General features: G+C 39.5%; 1 protein-coding gene across 1 annotated transcript in view; it reads left to right on the top strand.

Annotated features, from left to right (window-relative positions):
• The window catches only part of FIG4 (FIG4 phosphoinositide 5-phosphatase), a 121,114-nt gene that overhangs the window by 69,121 nt on the left and 31,521 nt on the right, over positions 1-20,472 (top strand). The window contains exons 17-22 of the mRNA XM_021693354.2: positions 2,648-2,706; positions 4,079-4,226; positions 7,255-7,338; positions 9,519-9,714; positions 12,465-12,547; positions 16,491-16,577. Coding sequence (XP_021549029.2) covers positions 2,648-2,706; positions 4,079-4,226; positions 7,255-7,338; positions 9,519-9,714; positions 12,465-12,547; positions 16,491-16,577 — 657 coding nt within the window. The remainder of the gene's footprint in view (positions 1-2,647; positions 2,707-4,078; positions 4,227-7,254; positions 7,339-9,518; positions 9,715-12,464; positions 12,548-16,490; positions 16,578-20,472) is intronic.

Below are 20,472 nucleotides of genomic sequence, written 5' to 3'. Positions count from 1 at the left end.
TTCCTTTTTTCCATCATCCTTGGTTATGTATTCTGCTTGCCATCTCTAGGAGAGTTCTCTCTGTTGCCTATTTCATTTAAATACCCCCTATTCTTCATAATTGGGATTATTCAAGATTGTAATGTCAGCATTTTATTTTTAGAAAGCCTTTCATTTATTTAAAATGATCTTTTTAGCATTTTTGGTTATAGACTCTTTTTTTCTCTTTTGAACCTTCTGAAAAACTATGTTTTTAATACACTTTGATATACCATTTCACATCATTCCCCTTCCTAGAGCTCATGAACTTTGATATAGCATTTTCCCCCTAAAAATACAATTTATCAGAATTTGATTTAGTATTAAATCCAATGTTTCAGATTCTTGGCTCACAGCAGATGACTCTTCTGGCAGAAATCCAGGTGATTGAAATTCCCTACTTTCCTCTGCCTGGCCTCTGTAATCAAGGAGTGAATATTTACAGTTAAAGATTAACAGGGCCTCTACTATTTTCTAAGGGAACTTGTTCTTTAGGACTATCCATTCACTTAATGATTTTGCTTAACTGTTGTAATTAGCTATACACACAGACCCATATACATAGAGCAGTGGGGTGGGCGGGGGGGGGGGGGGGGAGTAATCTAGTTCTCAGATAACCACTTGCAAGAGAGTGTTGGTGGTAGAACTTGGGTCAAGGTCCTGCTGTTCATTGGCTTGCAGAGTAATGCAGGCACATTCTCTGAGGAGACATAAACAGCAGCTCCTAGGGTCTGGCTTAGTATACCCAAATATTTTTTAGCTAAAAGTCAGTAACATCAGAGCATCTTGACTCTCAGGTGTGTTCGTGGCATTTTTGTAGATCTGTGACATAGTTGAAACAAGAAAGGGGTTGGGAAGGAAATGAACATGTTGAAGACCTCCTATGCCAAAAACTTCACAAACATGTTTTAAAAAGACAAAAAAGGAGAATACAGGTAGCAACCTCTTCGACCTCAGCCGCAGCAACTTCTTCCTAGAAACATCGCCAAAAGCAAGGGAAGCAAGGGCAAAAATGAACTATTGGAACTTCATCAAGATAAAAAGCTTTTGCACAACAAAGGAAACAGTCAACAAAACCAAAAGACAACCAACAGAATGGGAGAAGATATTTGCAAATGACATATCAGATAAAGGGCTAGTATCCAAAATCTATAAAGAACTTATCAAACTCAACACCCAAAGAACAAATAATCCAATCAAGAAATGGGCAGAAGAGGGGTGCCTGGGTGGCTCAGGTGGTTAAGTGACTGCCTTCGGCTCAGGTCATGATCCTGGAGTCCCGGGATCGAGTCCCGCATCGGGCTCCCTGCTCAGCAGGGAGTCTGCTTCTCCCTCTGACCCTCCTCCCTCTCATGCTCTCTGTCTCTCATTCTCTCTCTCTCAAATAAATAAATAAATAAAAATCTTTAAAAAAAAAAAAGAAATGGGCAGAAGACATGAACAGACATTTTTGCAAAGAAGACATCCAAATGGCCAACAGACACATGAAAAAGTGCTCAACATCACTCAGCATCAGGGAAATCCAAATCAAAACCTCAATGAGATGCCACCTCACACCAGTCAGAATGGCTAAAATTAACAAGTCAGGAAACGACAGATGTTGGCAGGGATGCGGAGAAAGGGGAACCTTCCTACACTGTTGGTGGGAATGCAAGCTGGTGCAGCCACTCTGGAAAACAGTATGGAGGTTCCTCAAAAAGTTGAAAATAGAGCTACCCTACGACCCAGCAATTGCACTACTGGGTATTTACCCCAAAGATACAAATGTAGGGATCCGAAGGGGTACTTGCACCCCAATGTTTATAGCAGCAATGTCCACAATAGCCAAACTATGGAAAGAGCCAAGATGTCCATCAACAGATGAATGGATAAAGAAGATGTGGTATATATATACAATGGAATATTATGCAGCCATCCAAAAACTGAAATCTTGCCATTTGCAACTACGTGGATGGAACTAGAGGGTATTAGGCTAAGCGAAATAAGTCTATCAGAGAAAGACATGTGTCATATGATCTCACTGATATGAGGAATTCTTAATCTAGGAAACAAACTGAGGGTTGCTGGAGTGGTGGGGGGTGGGAGGGATGGGGTGGCTGGGTGATAGACATTGGGGAGGGTATGTGCTATGGTGAGTGCTGTGAATTGTGTAAAACTGTTGAATCACAGACCCGTACCTCTGAAACAAATAATACATTATATATTTATAAAAAAAAAAAAAAGAAGATAGTAGGAAGGGAAAAATGAAAGGGGGGAATTGGAGGGGGAGATGAACCCCTCTGAGAGACTATGGACTCTGAGAAACAAACTGAGGGTTTTAGTGGGGAGGGCGTGGGGGGATGGGTTAGCCTGGTGATGGGTATTAAAGAGGGCACGTATTGAATGGAGCACTGGGTGTTAGATGCAAACAATGAATCATGGAACATTACATCAAAAACTAATGATGTAATGTATGGTGATTAACATAGCATAATAAAAAATAAAATTTAAAAAAATAAAAAAGTTAACTTTGAAGTATGAGGCAGCATCTTACAATAGACTGTAAACCCCTTCAACACAGTGAATTATAGAAAGCCAGCATTTAAATTTGGTCCATCTTATCCTTTTATTTATTTTTTTAATTTTATAGCTATACTTACTGGTGGACACCAGAGGTAATAAAACATTTACCACTGCCGTATGATGAAGGTAGGTACACTGTTTCTCTTTTAGTTTTTATACCAACATATTTTGGAATTATTCCTAAATGAGCTTGAAGCATTAAATTCTTTGCATATAATATTTCATTAAAAAGGAATGACTACTCAGTTTTATGTTGCTGCTATAATAGGGGATTGTAACATCTTAGACAGCTTTTTAAGGGCAGCGATTGTGTTATACCTCTTTTATCCAAGTAGGCCAGTACCTTGTACTGTGTTTTATAGTTATTAGGTATGTCCCTGAAATGTCTAATGGATATAATACATTAGTTTACCATTTTAAATTAGTACTGATTATATTTCTAGATATTTGGGGGTAATGGGAAGGAAGTGAAGACCCACTCACAAGGAGAAATAAAAACTTTTCCTGTATCTAAGCAGTGGAAAAAGATATAGATGTGTATATAAAGGTACATTTTAGTCACTAAAGTTTAAATTTCATTTCATTAATTTGTCTGAAAGGCAGGAAAATTTTTATGTTAAATGAATGAACTCAAATGTACAATACATTCGAATGATGTTTCCAACTGAAATAATTGCTCGGTTTTAAATAGAGTGTAGTGCTGTTACTGATTCCCCTGACCTTGAACAAGCCAGTTTTCCCAGTTGTGAAAGGGCACTAAGTAAGATCGACTCCCAATCTGGAACGTTCCACATAAGGACTCCCATCTAGTCATGGTTAGGTATTCCAACTTTGGGTGGGAAAGGCCATAAACTAAGATTACAAATGATTTTTGGTTCTTAATAAATTATTAATTAATTTTTAAAAAGTATTTGTAACCTTGAAATTCTGGGAAAAATCATAACTCATATTGCAAAGGTTTGTCGTTCTAAGAGAAAGGAAAGGACTTTTAACAGTCTAATGTTGGCCATAAATAGGATTTGAAATATAAAGGAAAATTTAGTGAAATAGCTGCATGATTTAAGAACAAAAAGGAATTTAAAGAGCTGAGTAGTTTTTTTTAAAGATGTTTTATTTATTTATTTGAGAGAGAGAGAGAGTACAAGTGGGATGAGGGTCAGAGGGAGAAGCAGACTCCCCGCTGAGCTGGGAGCCCGATGTGGGACTTGATCCAGGGACTTCAGGATCGTGACCTGAGCCCAAGGCAGACACTTAACAACTGAGCCACCCAGGCACCCAGAGCTGAGTAGTTTGATTTCTAAAACAGCTCCCTCCTCCCACCCAGACTTTTGGGGGCCCTCCTGCCTCCTTGGAGCTTGTCACACTTGGTTTTGCACTGTGTATTCTGTGCACATATCTCATCTCTTTCCCAAGTATATGAGTGCTAGAGGCAGGAGCTAAACCTTGTTTGCCAGATGTCATCTAAAGACTTTACAAGTAACAGGCCTATCTCTCTTAGTTATCTGTGCTGCGAACTTAAAGAAGTTGATAGTGAAGAAATTCCACAAATATGAAGAAGAGATTGACATCCACAACGAGTTCTTTCGACCATACGAACTGAGTAGTTTTGATGATACCTTTTGCTTGGCTATGACAAGCTCAGCACGGTACGTTGTGAGTGCCCTGAGACTGTTGTAAGGATTTGGGAACTTTAGTTTTCCTAGTCTGTATAGATATGTCTTGCTTTGCCGCAAGTCCATTCTGCAAGCCTGCTAGCGGGGATTGTACAGCCTCTGAATACCACATGTGATGGGGAGCCCACTGCTTCAGGAGGCAGTCAGTTCTAGTGTTAGACAACTGGAGTTAATTTCTTTCCTTTGGTAAGTTGAAACCTGCCTCTCATTGGTCCTAGTTTGTCATTTGGAATAAACTCACTTTTTAAAATTGAACATAGAAATCGAGAGCCAGCATAAATTAGTTGGAAAAAAGCATAGTCTTTGGTACTAGAAAGGTAGGGATGTGAATCATAGATCAGCCACTGCCTACCTGTGTGACCCTGAGAAAATTATCTAATTTATCTACCTAGAAAATGATCTAGTCTCAGTTTCTTCTTTTATGTAGATAGGGGCGTGTGCATTAATCACGTATATACACATACATGCCAAGTGCCTTAATGGGGTGCTTGACGCAGGTGGGTGACTAATAAATGGTGGCTATCATTATATTATTATTTTTATTAGGAATAGGACAGGTGTGGTTCTTTTTCTGTATGATAGCCCTCCAGATAGTTGAGGAAGCAGTGTTAATTTTTTTCAGGTAAATATCCTTCATTCTTCCTTTTCACAATTCTTGTGTCATTGTTTCTAGACTCTTCATCTTGGTCTGTCACTTTTGAATATATTACATTTTTTCAGAATTTGGTGGCATCTTTTAGAAGAGTGATGGGACTAGAGTAAGAAAATTAGACAAAGCAAATCACTTCTTGATTATTATATTTTATATTAAAGTTTGCATTTTTGTATTTTACATTTTCTTCCAATGTGATATAGGTATGCTAAACTTAATGTACATGTAGAAACATATCCTATGGTTTTGTTTCCGAGAAGCCATTCTATATTTTGCTTTAGTTTCAGATGGAAAGTTTAGAATTTTTACTTGGTTGACTTTCAATTAAACTTATTAAAAGTTTAGAAGTTTTAACCGTAAGGTTATTGTCATTTCCAGAATATTTCAACTCAGCAAAGGATGAATGATTTTATGCATATGTGTATATACAGTTGATTTTTTATTTGCAGGGGTTATGTTCTATAAAGTTCCTGAAACAACTGGATTAGAGAGTACTGAACCATTGCTCTTTGGGGAAATACAGGGTTAGGTTTGGCAAGCCTCGGGTCACAACATTTTTATCAGCCAGTCAAAACATAACCATGGGGGCACCTGGGTGGCTCAGTCGTTGGGCGTCTGCCTTCGGCTCAGGTCATGATCCCAGGGTCCTGGGATCAAGCCCCACATCGGGATCCCTACTCGTCAGGAAGCCTGCTTCTCCCTCTCCCACTCCCCCTGCTTGTGTTCCCTCTCTCGCTGTGTCTCTCTCTGTCAAATACATAAATAAAATCTTAAAAAAAAAAAAAACATAACCATGTTATGTTGTTTCTGTTTAAAGATGCCTTATTAAATATATATTGTTGATTTATTAACATTGAACTCATAGCAGACAACACTTTTTATTAACACTGAACTGACAGCAAACAATACTATAACTCATACGAGATCAAAGCTTCTCCAACACACGTATTTCCTTTTTTTTTTTTTTAAGGTTTTATTTATTCATTTGACAGAGAGAAGGAGAGAGAGAGAGAGAGTGAGCACGCACAAGCAGGGGGAGTAGCAGAGGGAGAGGGAGAAGCAGGCTACCCACTGAGCAGGGAGCCCAATGTGGGGCTTGATCCCAGGACCCTGGGATCGTGACCTGAGCTGAAGGCAGACACTTAACCGACTGAGCCACACAGGCACCCCAAAACACGTGTTTTCTTTCTAACACACAGCTCTCTCTTGTGCCTAGAAACACTAGAGAGCTTCAGCACTATGCTTGGGGTCATTTGAGACAACGAGGTTACCAACAAAAAGCACAAAAAGGTGAAAAACATGGCAGTAAATAGACCATGGAAAGGACACTTGCTTATAGCATAAGAGATGAAACAAGAGGGCAGAGTGTCGCCTTGTTCTCCATCAGCTGAGAACATGAGCTTTGGGTTACTCTAATTTTTCACTGTTCTACACATGTTTGCAAGTGATCATGAAAGCTCTGAGTGTTGGTTTTGGGGTTACAAGTAAATTTTAGTGAGCAAACAAATTCTCAAATAAGGAGTCCACAAATAATGAGGATCGACTATCTATGTTCAAAAAGAAAGAAAAATTAAACCACTTACATTTTTAAAACAACATTTTCTGTCAAAGAGGCATTCTGGATCAGATTCTATTTTACTTTCTTTTCCTTCAAAAAATGTAATGGGTCACACTTGGAGCGGTATCCTTGCCAAAGCCATAATTCTCATCAGCATAAACCATGCAACTCTGGTATTTCTGGCACCTATGAGGAGTTTGGTCTGGTTATAGCAATAATCAGGAGGTAGGCTTGACACAGTGCCGAAGGAGCTTCAGCTTATCTTCGTATGTGGAAAACTGAAAGTTTCTATTTAAAGTGTTCCAGTATTTTAATGAATTAACCCCAACCTAATGAGGTAGATGCTGATACTTCAGTTCCAACACTCCTGTGTTTTTGATTATTGTGTCAGCCTCCCTGAGTAGTATAGTGTAATAAAAACATTATGCTTTGCCATTGGTTTTATGAATTTAGTTTTACCTGGAAAGTAATTCTGATGTATAAACAAAGTGTATACATTGTGGCAACAATTTAGATATAACTCTGTTCCAGTAGAGAAAATCTTAAATTCAAAACCACTGGGTCTCATAATCATGAAGAAAATTCATAGTGAAGACTGAGAGCTTGAAGTTACCTGGTGCCATTAGTTCATGGGGATTTATGGCCTGGATCACCTAAGCTCCCCTGAACATTTGGCTCAGAATATATGTAGCTCTGAGGGCTAAGAAGGAATAGTATGAGAATGTGAATTGAACAGAAGTATCCTGGAGATGGACAGTGATTCATATGGAATTTCTTTCCTGTTTCTTCAGTGACTTTATGCCCAAGACCGTTGGCATTGATCCAAGTCCATTTACAGTGCGTAAACCAGATGAAACCGGAAAATCAGTATTGGGGTAAGATTTGCATATAGAATGAAATTTTAAAGATTCACGTAAAATAATATGGCACTTGCAATATAATTTTCACCAAAAAGAATAACTTCAAGTCACATAGTTTGGAGCACATTCCATTTATTGCATCTATGCAGGTGGTTTATTCATAGCTCTGGGATCACTAAAGAATTCAACATTGAAGGAATTTATAGGAATTTCAGCAACATGGTACATTTTATTATTTGAAATTAGAAATATCACAGATGGCATAGGGACAGGTAGCAGATATTATGTGTTATGTCCTATAAATAACTCAGCGTTCTCAGTTTCCCACAACATAAAATACTTAGGTAAAAATTTATAGTCATTTTATTTATTTTTGTTGGCATCCTGAGAAACCATTAAAACAAATATGCTCAGGTAGAGAGATTAATAGATTTTCTGTATATTACTGTAACATTGTTTTGGGGAAGACTGTTACACCCAATAATGTGAGGAAGTCAAATCATGTCTCCATCTTCATGCTTAGAAACCGGAGTGAGATGTGATATGTTCTGGCATGAGAATCTGTTACTGCCACTGACCTGAATAATCCCAGTGATGAGATTTTTTTTTTAGACTCTGGCCAGAATCCCTGGCTAGACTGTAGATACTGAGTCCTAATTGTATTTGTGAGTGTGTATGGGATCCTGGTTGGACTCCAGCTACATGTGGTTTATGCAATGGGATATACATTACCATTTCCAGATATACCATTTCTGTGGCTTTAAATAGCTACATGTTAGGCCTTGGACTGGAAACTATGGAATTTAAGAGATGTCCTCAGGAATTCAGAATTCAAGGAGTTCCTGGAATAAATACATAAATAACCAGCTACATTATTATATGGCACAGAAATGCCACTGACTTTAATTTTTACTTTGCAGAAAGTCAGAAACTAGCTTATTTTCTATAATATCTAACCCATAGTCAGATAGTACTTCATTTTCCTTTCCTAGAACATTTCAGAATACTATGACATTTTAAGTCTATTTTATAGAGAGTAGTTTTTAAAGAGTGAAATATTAAACATTTTTCATAAAAGCCAAAAATTTTACTATAAAATATTTTGAGTTTATTTTTTTTAAGATTTTTTTATTCATTTGTCAGAGAGAGGGAGAGAGCACAAGCAGGGGGAGCGGCAGGCAGAGGGAGAAGCAGGCTCCCGGCTGAGCAAGGAGCCCGATGTGGGACTCAATCCCAGGACCCTGGGATCATGACCTGAGCGAAAGGCAGACGCTTAACCGACTGAGCCACCCAAGCGTCCCTATTTTCTGAGTTTAAAAGAAAACAGCATTCTTACTACTCTCGTACTTGGAACTAAAAGTAAATACTTTTATAAGTCTGAGTTTTGGGGTTTTTTTTTTCCCCATCTATTCCCTACTATTAGTAGGAATGTTTAGCAGATACAGTTATTTACTAATAACACAAATTTTAAAATTTAGTTTATGTTCATCAGTTGCTCATTACTATGGTACAAATCATCAGCTGATGCTGTGATTGATAAAAATCATAGAAGGGAAGGAAATTTACATGGATTTGGCTATTGACCTTTTCTTGAATGTTTTACAAGTTGTAGCAAGATAATTTTACTAATGTCCCAAACACATAGTTTGCTATTATTGTACCATAAATTTTGAAAATAATGATTTCACTTACCAAAGGAGGACACAGTAACCAAGTGGTAAGAAGACTTTTCTGCATTGGTTTACATGCACTTACTGGTTTATTTTCTGAATTTTTTATTTATTTATAAAGATTTTATTTATTTATTTGACAGAGACACAGTGAGAGAGGGAACACAAGTAGGGGGAATGGGAGAGGGAGCAGCAGGCTTCCCGCTGGGCAGGGAGCCCAACGTGGGGCTCAATCCCAGGACCCTGGGATCATGACCTGAGCCAAAGGCAGACGCTTAACGACTGAGTCACCCAGGTGCCCCTATTTTCTGAATTTATAACAGGGCTTAAATTCATATAAGGTCAGTACATGTACATGGTAAAACGTTAAGGTTTTCCCTTAATCACAACTTGAACCCGGGAACTAGTTTCTCACAGCCATTTTCTTGTGCTTCACTAGCACTAAGGTTTTGGACAGAGTCATACATAGTGAGTGTCAAGGGTTTGGCTTAAAGATGCTTTATATCAATATTCATCTTTTTAAAGGAACAAAAGCAATAGAGAAGAAGCTGTCTTACAGCGTAAAACGGCAGCCAGCGCCCCGCCACCCCCCAGCGAGGAGGCTGTGTCCAGCAGCTCTGAGGATGACTCTGGGACCGACCGGGAAGAGGAGGGCTCTGTGTCTCAGCGCTCCACCCCAGTGAAGATGACGGACACAGGGGACAGTGCCAAAGTGACCGAGGTGGGAGCAGAGCTTGTGTCTGGCATGAGGCTTTGGAGAATGATCTCTAAAATCCTACTTTTTGTTAAAAGGCTGAGAGAAAAGGTCACATTATCTCATGCACACCATTCTAATGTGTGGTGTTTGAGGCACTGCAGAGATGAATACTTTTTTTTTTTTTAACCGAAGTATAGTTGACATACAATATTATATTAGTTTCAGGTGTACAACATAGTGATCCCACAATTCTATACATTATTCAATGCTCACCATAAGTGTAGTCACTTACAATGACCATACAATGTTATTACAACATTATTGACTAGATTCCCTGTGCTGTACTTTTCATCTCTGTAATTTTTTTATTTTATAACTGGAAGTTTGTACCTCTTAATTTCCTTCACCTATTTTTCCCATGCCCGTACTTCCTCCCCTCTGGCATCCACCAGTTTGTTCTCTGTATTTATGAGTCTGTTACTGTTTGTCTGTTTGTTTTTGAGATTCCTCGTATAACTGAAATCATATGGTATTTGTCTTTCTCTGTCTGACTTATTTCACTTAGCGTAATACCCTTGAGGTCTATCCATGTTGTCAAAAATGTCAAGAATCGGGCGCCTGGGTGGCTCAGTTGGTTAAGCGACTGCCTTCAGCTCAGGTCATGATCCTGGAGTCCCAGGATCGAGTCCCGCATCGGGCTCCCTGCTCGGCAGGGAGTCTGCTTCTCCCTCTCCCGCTCCCCCCTCTTGTGCTCTTTCTCTCTCTCACTCTCTCTCTCAAATAAATAAATAAAATCTTAAAAAAAAAAAAAAGTCAAGAATCTCATTCTTTTTTATGGCTGAATAATATTCCATTGCATTTATATATGTATATAAATACCACATCTTGCATATCCATTTATCTATTTATGGACACTTAAGTTGCTTCCATATCTTGGCTATTGTAAATAATGCTGCAATAAACATAGGGGTGCCTCTATTATCTTTTGAATTTGAATTGTTTTTGTGTAAATATTCAGTAGTAGAATTACTGTATCATATGGCATTTCTGTTTTTAATTTTTTGAGGAACTCCATTCTGTTTTCCACAGTGGTTGCACCAATTTACATTCCCACTAACAGGGCATGATGGTTCCCTTTTCTCCACATCCTTGCCAACACTTGCTCTTTATTTCTTGTCTTCTTGATACTAGCCATTCTGACTGGTGTGAAGTGATATCTCATTGTGGTTTTTATATGCATTTCCCTGATGATGAGTGATGTTGAGCATCTTTTCATGTGTCTCTTGGCCATCCAGATGTCTTCTTTGAAAGAATGTCTATTCAGGTCCTCTGCCCATCTTTTTAATCAGATCATTTGTTTTTTTAGGTGTTGAGTTGTAGATGTTCTTTATATATTTTGGATATTAATTCCTTATTGGATATATCATTTGCTAATATCTTCTCCTATTTAATAGATTGCCTTTTGATTTTGTTGATGGTTTCCTTTGCTGTTCAAAAGCTTTTTATTTTGGTATAGTTAATCCCAATAGTTTATTTTTGCTTTTGTTTCTCTTGCCTGAGGGGACCTATCCTTAAATATATTGCTAAGACTAATGTCCAAGAGATTATTGTCTATGTTTTCTTTTAGGAGTTTTATGCTCTCAGGTCTCACATTTAGGTCATTAAGAGATGAATACATTTAGCACAGACATTATTGAAATGGTTTCATTTTGAAATAAAGTCAGTGTTTTTCAGGATGAAACCAGAGTGGGAGACAAACCATAAGAGACTCTTAATCTCAGGAAACAAACTGAGGGTTGCTGGAATGGAGGGGGGTGGGAGGGCTGGGGTGGCTGGGTGATGGACATTGGGGAGGGTATGTGCTATGGTGAGCACTGTGAGTTGTGTTAAGACTGATGAATCACAGACCTGTACCCCTGAAACAAATAATACATTATATGTTAATTAAAAAAATTTAAAAAAATTGATGTTTTTGTTCCCATGTATAATAATAAATTTCTTATCACTTCAGAATTTTTAACCTGTCCACTTTTGAGCAGCACATCCACTTGAGGTCCATTTATTTCCTTGCTTAGCACGTTGTTGGAATGTAGGGTTTGGACCTGGGCCTCACAATCTTTGCATAGCCCCAGTGGGAAATTCACCCTGTTCAATTTGACATTACCAATATAAGGGAACATAAAAGGAAATAAACTACATAAGAACCAAATCGAGCTTTAGGTAAATTTAATTCCCAGAAATAGCCAAAAGTCATAGAAGTAGATATGGCTAGTAAAATGTGATAATATAAGGACTGAATCCATAATTCCAGGAGTTGGCAAACGACAGCCAATTGACAAAATCCAGTCCACTGCCTCTTTTTATAAATAAAGTTTTATTGGAACTCAGTCATGCCTACTTGTTTACATATTGTGTATGGGTGCTTTTGCACTGTAACAGCAGAGTTGAGTAGTTGCAGCAGAGATGATATGACCCAAGGAATCTAAAATATTTACTATCTGGCCCTTTGCAGAAAAAGTTTTCTAATTCCTGCATTATACAAAAGGAACTAGTAATTATTTAATAGCTTTTTACCCTAAAACAAAGTATTTTTAGTGGAAACAAAATCAGATTTTTAAAAAACCATTAACTGAGAAGTTTAATGAATATATTGAAGAAATATTGTGATTGCTTTTGTGGAAAATTTCCCAGGTTCATTTTCTTCATCTTTGGAAATAATTAATATGCTAGATGTCTAAAAATTCTTCCTGGTTCCTTTTTGTTTTTAACTCCAGAATGTGGTCCAGCCCATGAAAGAGGTATATGGAATTAATCTCTCAGATGGTCTCTCAGAAGAGGATCTCTCCATTTATTCAAGGTAAACTACTTCTATGTAGAAATTAAGAAAAAAATGCAAATGTATTATTATAATAACTTATATCTAGTATAACTTCTAAAAATGAAAATGGTCAACAATACAGAAGGAAATGAATTCCACTTGGAATATAGTTAATAGTGTTTAGGAGGTCAAATTCTGAAACACTGGTTTCTATTTGGAGTTAAAGGGCCTACTGCCTAAGACTCTCAGTCCCCTCAATGATAAAAATTTATGATGTGTCCGTGTATTCTAACCACCTATATATAAGCTGCAAGCTGAAGTACACATACATTTCTGTATTCTTGCATTAACAAAGTCCCAAGAGCAGATACCTTCTTACAAAATGAACCTGGGATATTGACGATTGAGGACCTTGCATTTGCGTTAGCTCTGGGGTGCTGGTGGGAGTGGTGGTTGAGGAGGAAGAAGGAAATGGTGATATAAGGGCATCAAGTCAGAATGTTCTAGACCTTATTAAACAGACTAAGCTGAAAGAGGATCCACCAAAAGGTTTTCCCTGAAATCATATACATAATTTTGTGTGTGTGTGTGTGTGTTTCTGAGGAGAAACACAGAATTATAGTTATCAGATTCTCAAAAGAATCCCTCACCTAGAAATCCTCAAGAACCTATGATAACCACTGTAAACACTTCCTCAGCTTAATACATGCACTGAGAAGACCTAATTATTGCATGTGAATACCATCCCATTCATTCAAAGAAGTTTGGCTTACGTCAACTCTATAATATAAATGAGCACTGATGTTCCATTCTTTGTTAAGGGGAGTATTTCATTTGCTGAATCCATCAAACTGGATATTGACAACTTTTTACTTCAAATTAGTAAGATCTGCTATAATATGTAAAATATAAAAGTGCACAGCATCTCCTAACGGCAAAAGCACTGGTATGACTCTCTTACTATTACTATCTTAACAGAAGCCAGTTTAGTCACCCAGAATTCGGGCCTGGACACACAGGTGCACAGTCACTTATCCATCACAGCTGTCCCAACAGTGTGGCTAAACTCTTCAGCATTTGAAGTGAGCCTTTATAAGCAACATGATCTGGAAGAAGGAATTGTCTGGGGTTAGTGACTGAATAATAGCACTTTGCTTATTGCAGAGAGCAAGAGCACTTCAGTCAAGGACTGAAATTTTGGCTCACATTGATTAAGCCAAAAGAAAGTGTCTCTTGCTTCAGGCATGACTTTTGCTTGGAGACTTTTTAGCTCAGACTGCCTCTGAGGCCCACTTTTAGTTCTCCCTTCTCAGGGAGTGAGATGCAACCCTGTTCAGCCACAATATCCCTGGGATGTTGTCCCCCTAAGAAGGGGACAAGGGCAGGCCCACAGGGAAGGGAGTATGCAGGGGAGGGAGGAATCCATGTCCTGGAATAAGATTCTGTGTTTGATATTCTGAAGAACAACACCTCCTCCTTTGATTTGTGTAACACTTTACAGTGTTTTATTTCTTCTTTGGACAACTGTGTAGTAGGCTGAAAAGATATTATTATCCCTCTTTATAGGCCAAGAGCACAGAAAGAGCCATTCAGTGACTTACGTAGGAGGCCTTTCCTGTGCTTCATGGGTACCTGTGATTTTAGACTATGCAATCCTTTTTATTCTCTTGGTAATAGCTGCCCCTGCTTATGATGCAGACCTGGGGCAAAAGGGAGAAACAGAGGTCTGGTCATCTCTTCCCCTCTCTGCAAGGCACTCTTTACTGTGGGCAGACTGCTTCTCCTGGTGGCAGGGGCATCTCCCCACCCCATCTGCCATGGACACTGCTATGGCAGAGGAGGCCTCCCTCCATCAGTACTGGAGGTGTGGCTGTGCCAGGGGGTGGCCAAATCCTTGGATTTCAGGAACTGACTGGTACCCTTTCTTGCCCCAGCTGGGCTCTGGGGCTCTCTTAGTGCCTCCTTGGATCCAGACGGCAGAGCTTCAAGGGCAGGGCGAGAGTCCATGTAGTTCTAGCCTAAATTGACCTCAGAAGTTCTGCCTTCTCCCACTGCAGTTCTGCACCCAATTGACGAGTATCCACCAAAGATTGTGTGTGTAAAGACAGTGCCCTGGCCTGGCTTGCCTGTCGCAGCTCCCGATTGGGCAACCACAGGACAACATGGGAAGGGAAGGAAGGCGCTGGAACTGGCATCCATAGCCTGTCTTCTAGCTTCCTGTTCTCCTGCTTGTTTTTCCTACTTTTGGCCTCAACCACCTTCGAACTTCTGAAGATCTCTTAGTTTTGTAGTTTGGTTCAATCGCTTAGCCCTATTCTCTATACCTTCCTTTGCCCTCGGCTTTTCTGATATCTTTGGTTTGCTATCTCAACCGGACCTGGAAGTTTTCTACTTACTCCTCAAAGCCTCAGCCCTATGCCAAATCGTCTTTAAAAAGAAAAAACAAAACAAAACAGTGACAGTGATTGTGCACATGATTTGGGAAGTTTAAAGTTCTGTACAAGTAACAGGTGTTATGTGACATTCTTCCCCAAAAATGGATCAAAAATGTTTACTTACTAAGATAAAAATTGGATAAAAGTGGATCAAAAATGTTTACTTACTAAGATAAAAATTGGATAAAAGTAAGTTATTTGAAAGTTTTCCAGTAGCACCCTAACAACTTAGTAATTGGTAATTTCTGCAGCACTTTTCTTGACCTTTAAAAAAAAGCTAATAAAAAATAAATTATTGGGGGGCGCCTGGGTGGCTCAGTTGGTTAAGCAACTGCCTTCGGCTCAGGTCATGATTCTGGAGTCCCGGGATCGAGTCCCACATCGGGCTCCCTGCTCAGCGGGGGGTCTGCTTCTCCCTCTGACCCTTCCCCTCTCATACTCTCTGTCTCCCATTCTCTCTCTTGGATAAATAAATAAAATCTTTAAAAAATAAAATAAAGTAAATTATTGGGGAGGCTATGTGCTATGGTGAGCGCTGTGAATTGTGTAAGACTGATGAATCACAAACCTGTACCCCTGAAACAAATAATACATTATATGCTAATAAAAATAAATAAATAAAAATTTTAAAAATATTTTTAAAATTTTTAAAAAGAAAAATAAATTATAAAAGTATCGATAATTATAAGAAAGAAAATATTTTAAATAGTAGAAAATTGGGAAAGGAGTCAGCCCTTTAATTGTGCCCCATAACCTCCCAGGGCACATTAGAACAAAATTACAAGCCATGCCCCTGAGGGGAAGACGGATGCCTGGAGCACAGCCCCCACTAGGACAAGTATGCACTTGAGAAATAGCGGGTGGTCCTTGGCCTATCAGCCCATTGACCCATTGCAAGCGATCCTCCTATCCTGTGGAGCCGGCTGGGGGCGAGTCCCTGTGGCTCTTAGCTTCAAGCCTGGATGAGTGTTGTTCCGGGCTTCTCTAAGGAGGGGTGGTGTGGCCGTGGGGCTCAGCAGGTGGTCTCTTCCAACCCCTGAATTCCCCCCCAGTTGAAAGTACGTGAGTGGCTGGAGTACATTTGGGGATTCTTGTGGTCCTAAGGAGACAGAGTCCACGTGCTGGGTTTTCAGCAGTGTCCCTGCTTTGGGAGATGGATCCCCGGCCTGATCCTGTTCTTTCTTTGTCGTTTGTCCCACCGCAAATGCCTCTCCTCGTGTTCCCCTAGCGTCCTGCTGCGTTTACCCTTAGATAAGGGAGGCTCTGAAAATTCATCCTTCTGGCTTCAGAAACACTTCGGTTCAAGTTCTATGTCACATTGAAGTAAACTGAGACACAGAATTCCTCCTCCTCCATTTGTAACAAACCCACTGTAAAATCAGGCCCCCTTTTGTAGGGACAGTCTTGGGTTGCATAGGGCACTCGTGCGCTTTTCTAAAATAAGCAGACTGCTGTCATTTGAAAGCTCATACCATTTTGTGTAATCTGCTGAATTTATTGCAAGTAGTTCCTTCTTTAGCTTAGTGTTTATCCATTGTAATTTGTAGATTTGTTGAGCTGGGTCAGCGTCGACATAAACAAGACAAGAGCAGCCAGCAGCTCTGTTCCAGGTGCCCAGATGGAGTTATAAAACTGTAAGTACTAGATGAGACCTTTCAAAAATCTTTGTATTCATGCTATTCACAATCCTTTTTTTGTAGACTTTTTCAAGAAAATTATTCAGTCTTGTCACTATATTAGTATAAGCACTAAAGCATCTCTTCCTGATGTCTTACCCAAGAATAACTGGGTAGCTGTGGGGATGGAAAAGAGATCAGCAGCTTTGACTTGAAATGTGCCCTTTGGAGGTGGGATTGGAGTTGCTGGAGGCTTCCCTCCATAAACTTGGCTCTCCATTGGGTAGAGATGGGATTGACAAAATAGCTCTGACCCTGGAGACAGGCTTCTCAGGTTCAATACAAGACCCTTGAGGGCACTGATGGGTTTGTCTCTTCTAGCTGTATATCCCCACTGGTTCTAATGACTTGCTGTAAGTTAAACAGGTGTTTAGTAAATTTTTAAACAGAATCGGGTTCATATCCTAGATCACAGCCCTACTACTTCTTATTTTTTTTAACCTTAAGTAATTTAAGTCTATGTGGCTATTTCCTCATCTGCAAAATGGGATGGTAATAGCACCTACTTTGTAGGAGGGTGGTAGGCTTAAATGCAATAATGCATTCAAAATGCTGAGAAACAGTATCTGGAAAAAGTTCTCAGTAAATTGTAATCACCACCACCACCATCATCATCATCTTCATCATTATTCTCTGCTTGTTGTGACCAAACAAAGCAAAGGTTGTGACCAGGAAAGGCTCCTGATGCCATATGCCCAGTTGAGTTTCTTCTAGAAAATGGGTCGCTGTGGATATTAAATGAGGTAGTATATGTGAGGTGTCTAGATCAGTGCCTTGCGTATAGTTGACATTTAGCAAATACTCTCTTCCCTTTTCTTGGAGCAACTTTATCAGATTGTTTAATACATTTTTGATGAATATTGATTGCCTAACGTCTCTGTGTACTACATCTGCATGTTCCTGATTGATAATTAAGAGGTGGTTATAATAATGCAGGCAAAGACTGGAGCCTTGGAGAGTAGTGGCTAGGAGGAGTTAGGAAATGGAATAGATTTGGGGAATATTTAGGAGGTGAAATGGGACCTGGATACTGATTCATCATGGAGGGAGAGAAAGAAGTCCTTATCAAGAATGACCGTTAGATTTTTTGGTTTGTGTAACAGGTTTGATTGATTGACTGATATACATTTATTCATTTAGCAGATAGGTATTGAGTACACTTGTGTTAGGACCATTCCAAGCTTTCATTTACTGAGGTAAGGAGTGCTACGGGAGGATGCAGTTCGCATTTACAGTAGCATCCAGGTGGCCGTGTTTAGGAGGCAGTTGGGCCAACTGATCTGGAAGTTCTGGGGATACAAATGGGGATAGTCATTTCATTCTGGGGATGCGCATGCCTATGGGTAATAATTAAAGCCACTGACTAAGGATTAGACCACCTTGGAAAAGAGAATAGAGTGAAAAAAGGCCTTCAACTGAGTCTTGAGGGGATCTGAGTCTAGCAGCTGAGACAGAGAGAAACTTCCAAAGAAGGCAGAGATGACTAATCCGAGAAGGGGAAGGAATGGGACAGTGTTTAATCACAGCCTCCCAGAAGGGCTGCTTATCCCTCCCTTCTCTCCCCATCACTGTTTTTTTTCTTTTTTTAAAATATATAAACTCCTATTAATTTAGAGACCATTTTTTCTTTCTTAAGTCTAATTAGCAAATGGAAATTTGGGCTCCCAAATGAACTGAAATAGATTGGCCAGAAAAGGAAAGTATTTAAATGTGTTAGTAAAAAAATAGACTCTGTTAACTAAATTATATTATACAAATTGATTATTCCATTAAAATAGTATGGCACAACTTGGGAGAAAAAGATGAAGTGACTAGAGCATACAAAATAAAAGTATTTTGTGCTTTCTTCCATATTGCATCTACTTTGATCCGTAGTTGGCCTTGCAGTAATTACTTTTAAATTCTTTTCTTAAAATGTTTAGTATTTACTCTTCTGAGTCCTAGACCATATGAAAACCTTATGGGTCTAGAATTTTTTTTAACCTTTGCACTTAATTAGTAAAGAATCTAACATGAGTGTCTTTTTGCACAACATCTTCAACAGGATAACAGAGCCCAGTAGGTTCAGCATTGTGTTGTCATGGCAACTGCCCAAGAGTGTTGTTGTGGTTGTTTTGGGCGGGGGGGGGGGGTGTCTTTGTGTATGTACGTGGGTGCCTGCTTTAAACTGAAATTCTCTAACTAGAATCTTAAAATGTCAACTATTCATTTTTAGATTTTGAAAGCTATGCCAAAACCAAGAGCAATTAGATTTATATGAGATTATTGAAATCCTCATCTTGTTATGTTTTAGGTTCTAAGATATTTTAAAACAGTAGTGTGCCTACTCATCTCCAGATAATTTGCAGTCTTACCGATTTTTCTTAAAATCCTGAGGCAAACCAATATTCCTTTTCTAAATGTGAGGTCAATACAACACCAAATGTAAAAATATCAACGGTAAACAACTGACAAGCCAGTGTAGCATGGGGCCCTGATACGTATGGAGGTGCAGAAACCTGGATGGGCTAGCTGGACACTCTTCATCCAAGATTCTGGGGACATTTCTTAGAAGTGGATGTTGAATCCAAACTGGTCCATGTCTACACTGTTAGCCCAAATACTCAAAGCTGTATTTCATTTGAGTGTGCCCCTCCCTTTGACTCTTACCACTCCTTGAGTGTATGGGTGGCGACTAGGGAGAAATGTCAGAGGTAAGGAGTGCTACGGAATGTAAGGAATGTCAGCCGACATTCACTGACACTCACTTAAGACCTTAACCTGAATTAACTCAGTTCTCATAGTAACCCTATTATCTTCCTATCATCCTCATTGTACAGATAGGGAAATTGAAGCACAGAGAAATTGTGTAACTTGCTCAAAGTCAAACAGCTAGCAAGTGGAAGAACCAGGATTCAAACCCAGACAGGCTGGCTCCCCATCGCTATACATGCCTCATGTTACCAGCTGCTTGTATAACCACAGTGGTAGAAATACTGAGTAATTAGTGTGAACAGCCCTCACGTTGATCCTCTGACCTCATCTGGGTTGTAGACATCTCTGCATGCAGACATGTTTCTGCTCTGTTAATATTGAATTTTGTTTTCGTATTTAAATATAATATTTAAAATAATAAACCTTTATTCTTTTCCCAGGACCCAGTATATTGTCCCCCATATAGACACCCAGTATATTGTCCCCCACGTAGACATGCTTCTTGAGCAAGGATAGTTTGCTTGACGTGAAGCCCGGTATAGAGGCCATTTAGCCATTATCAGAACAGCACTTCCGCTATTTACGATGGTTGCTATCCTACTAGGTTATAAGTTCCTAGAAGGCAGCCCATCTTTGTACGGGCTGCCCCCAGAATAATATGTTAAATTGAATGCTCAGTAAATATTTGTTGAAATGTCCCGAATCTCGTCTCCCCCACCACCCATTACTCTTAGAGTCTGTAAGAGGCCCTGAGCATCCCTACCTAGAAGCCCACCTCACCAGCATCTCCCTGGTTTTCAGCCACCCTCCCAGTGGCTCCTTTCTCCCCCTATCCTTGAACATTCTTTAGTTTTTCCCCTTATTCTGTTTCCCACTCATAAGCCCTCTGCCCTCCCCTACTTCTTTGTTCCCTTCTGATGGAAGAAAAAAGCAAGCAAGCACACCAGATTTTTAGCTTTTTTTTTTCCTCTCTCCTGTTTCCACTTGCCCCTGTGACCCAATGCAGAGCAAGAAGGCCCCAAGTGGAAGGACTGGCTGTGCCAGGGCAGGCAGGGTGATGTGTGGCCCGGCAGTGATTCACTGTATCCATGCAAGACCAACCTGTTCTCATTTTACACTCCTACCAGTTCTCCGCGAGTTTTTAACTGAGCAACAAATG

Source organism: Neomonachus schauinslandi, chromosome 8, assembly GCF_002201575.2.
Source record: "Neomonachus schauinslandi chromosome 8, ASM220157v2, whole genome shotgun sequence".
In the NCBI taxonomy this organism is placed as follows: Eukaryota; Metazoa; Chordata; class Mammalia; order Carnivora; family Phocidae; genus Neomonachus; species Neomonachus schauinslandi.
The sequence above is the reverse complement of the archived record's forward strand: the minus strand, read 5'-3'. Positions and strand labels throughout refer to the sequence as shown.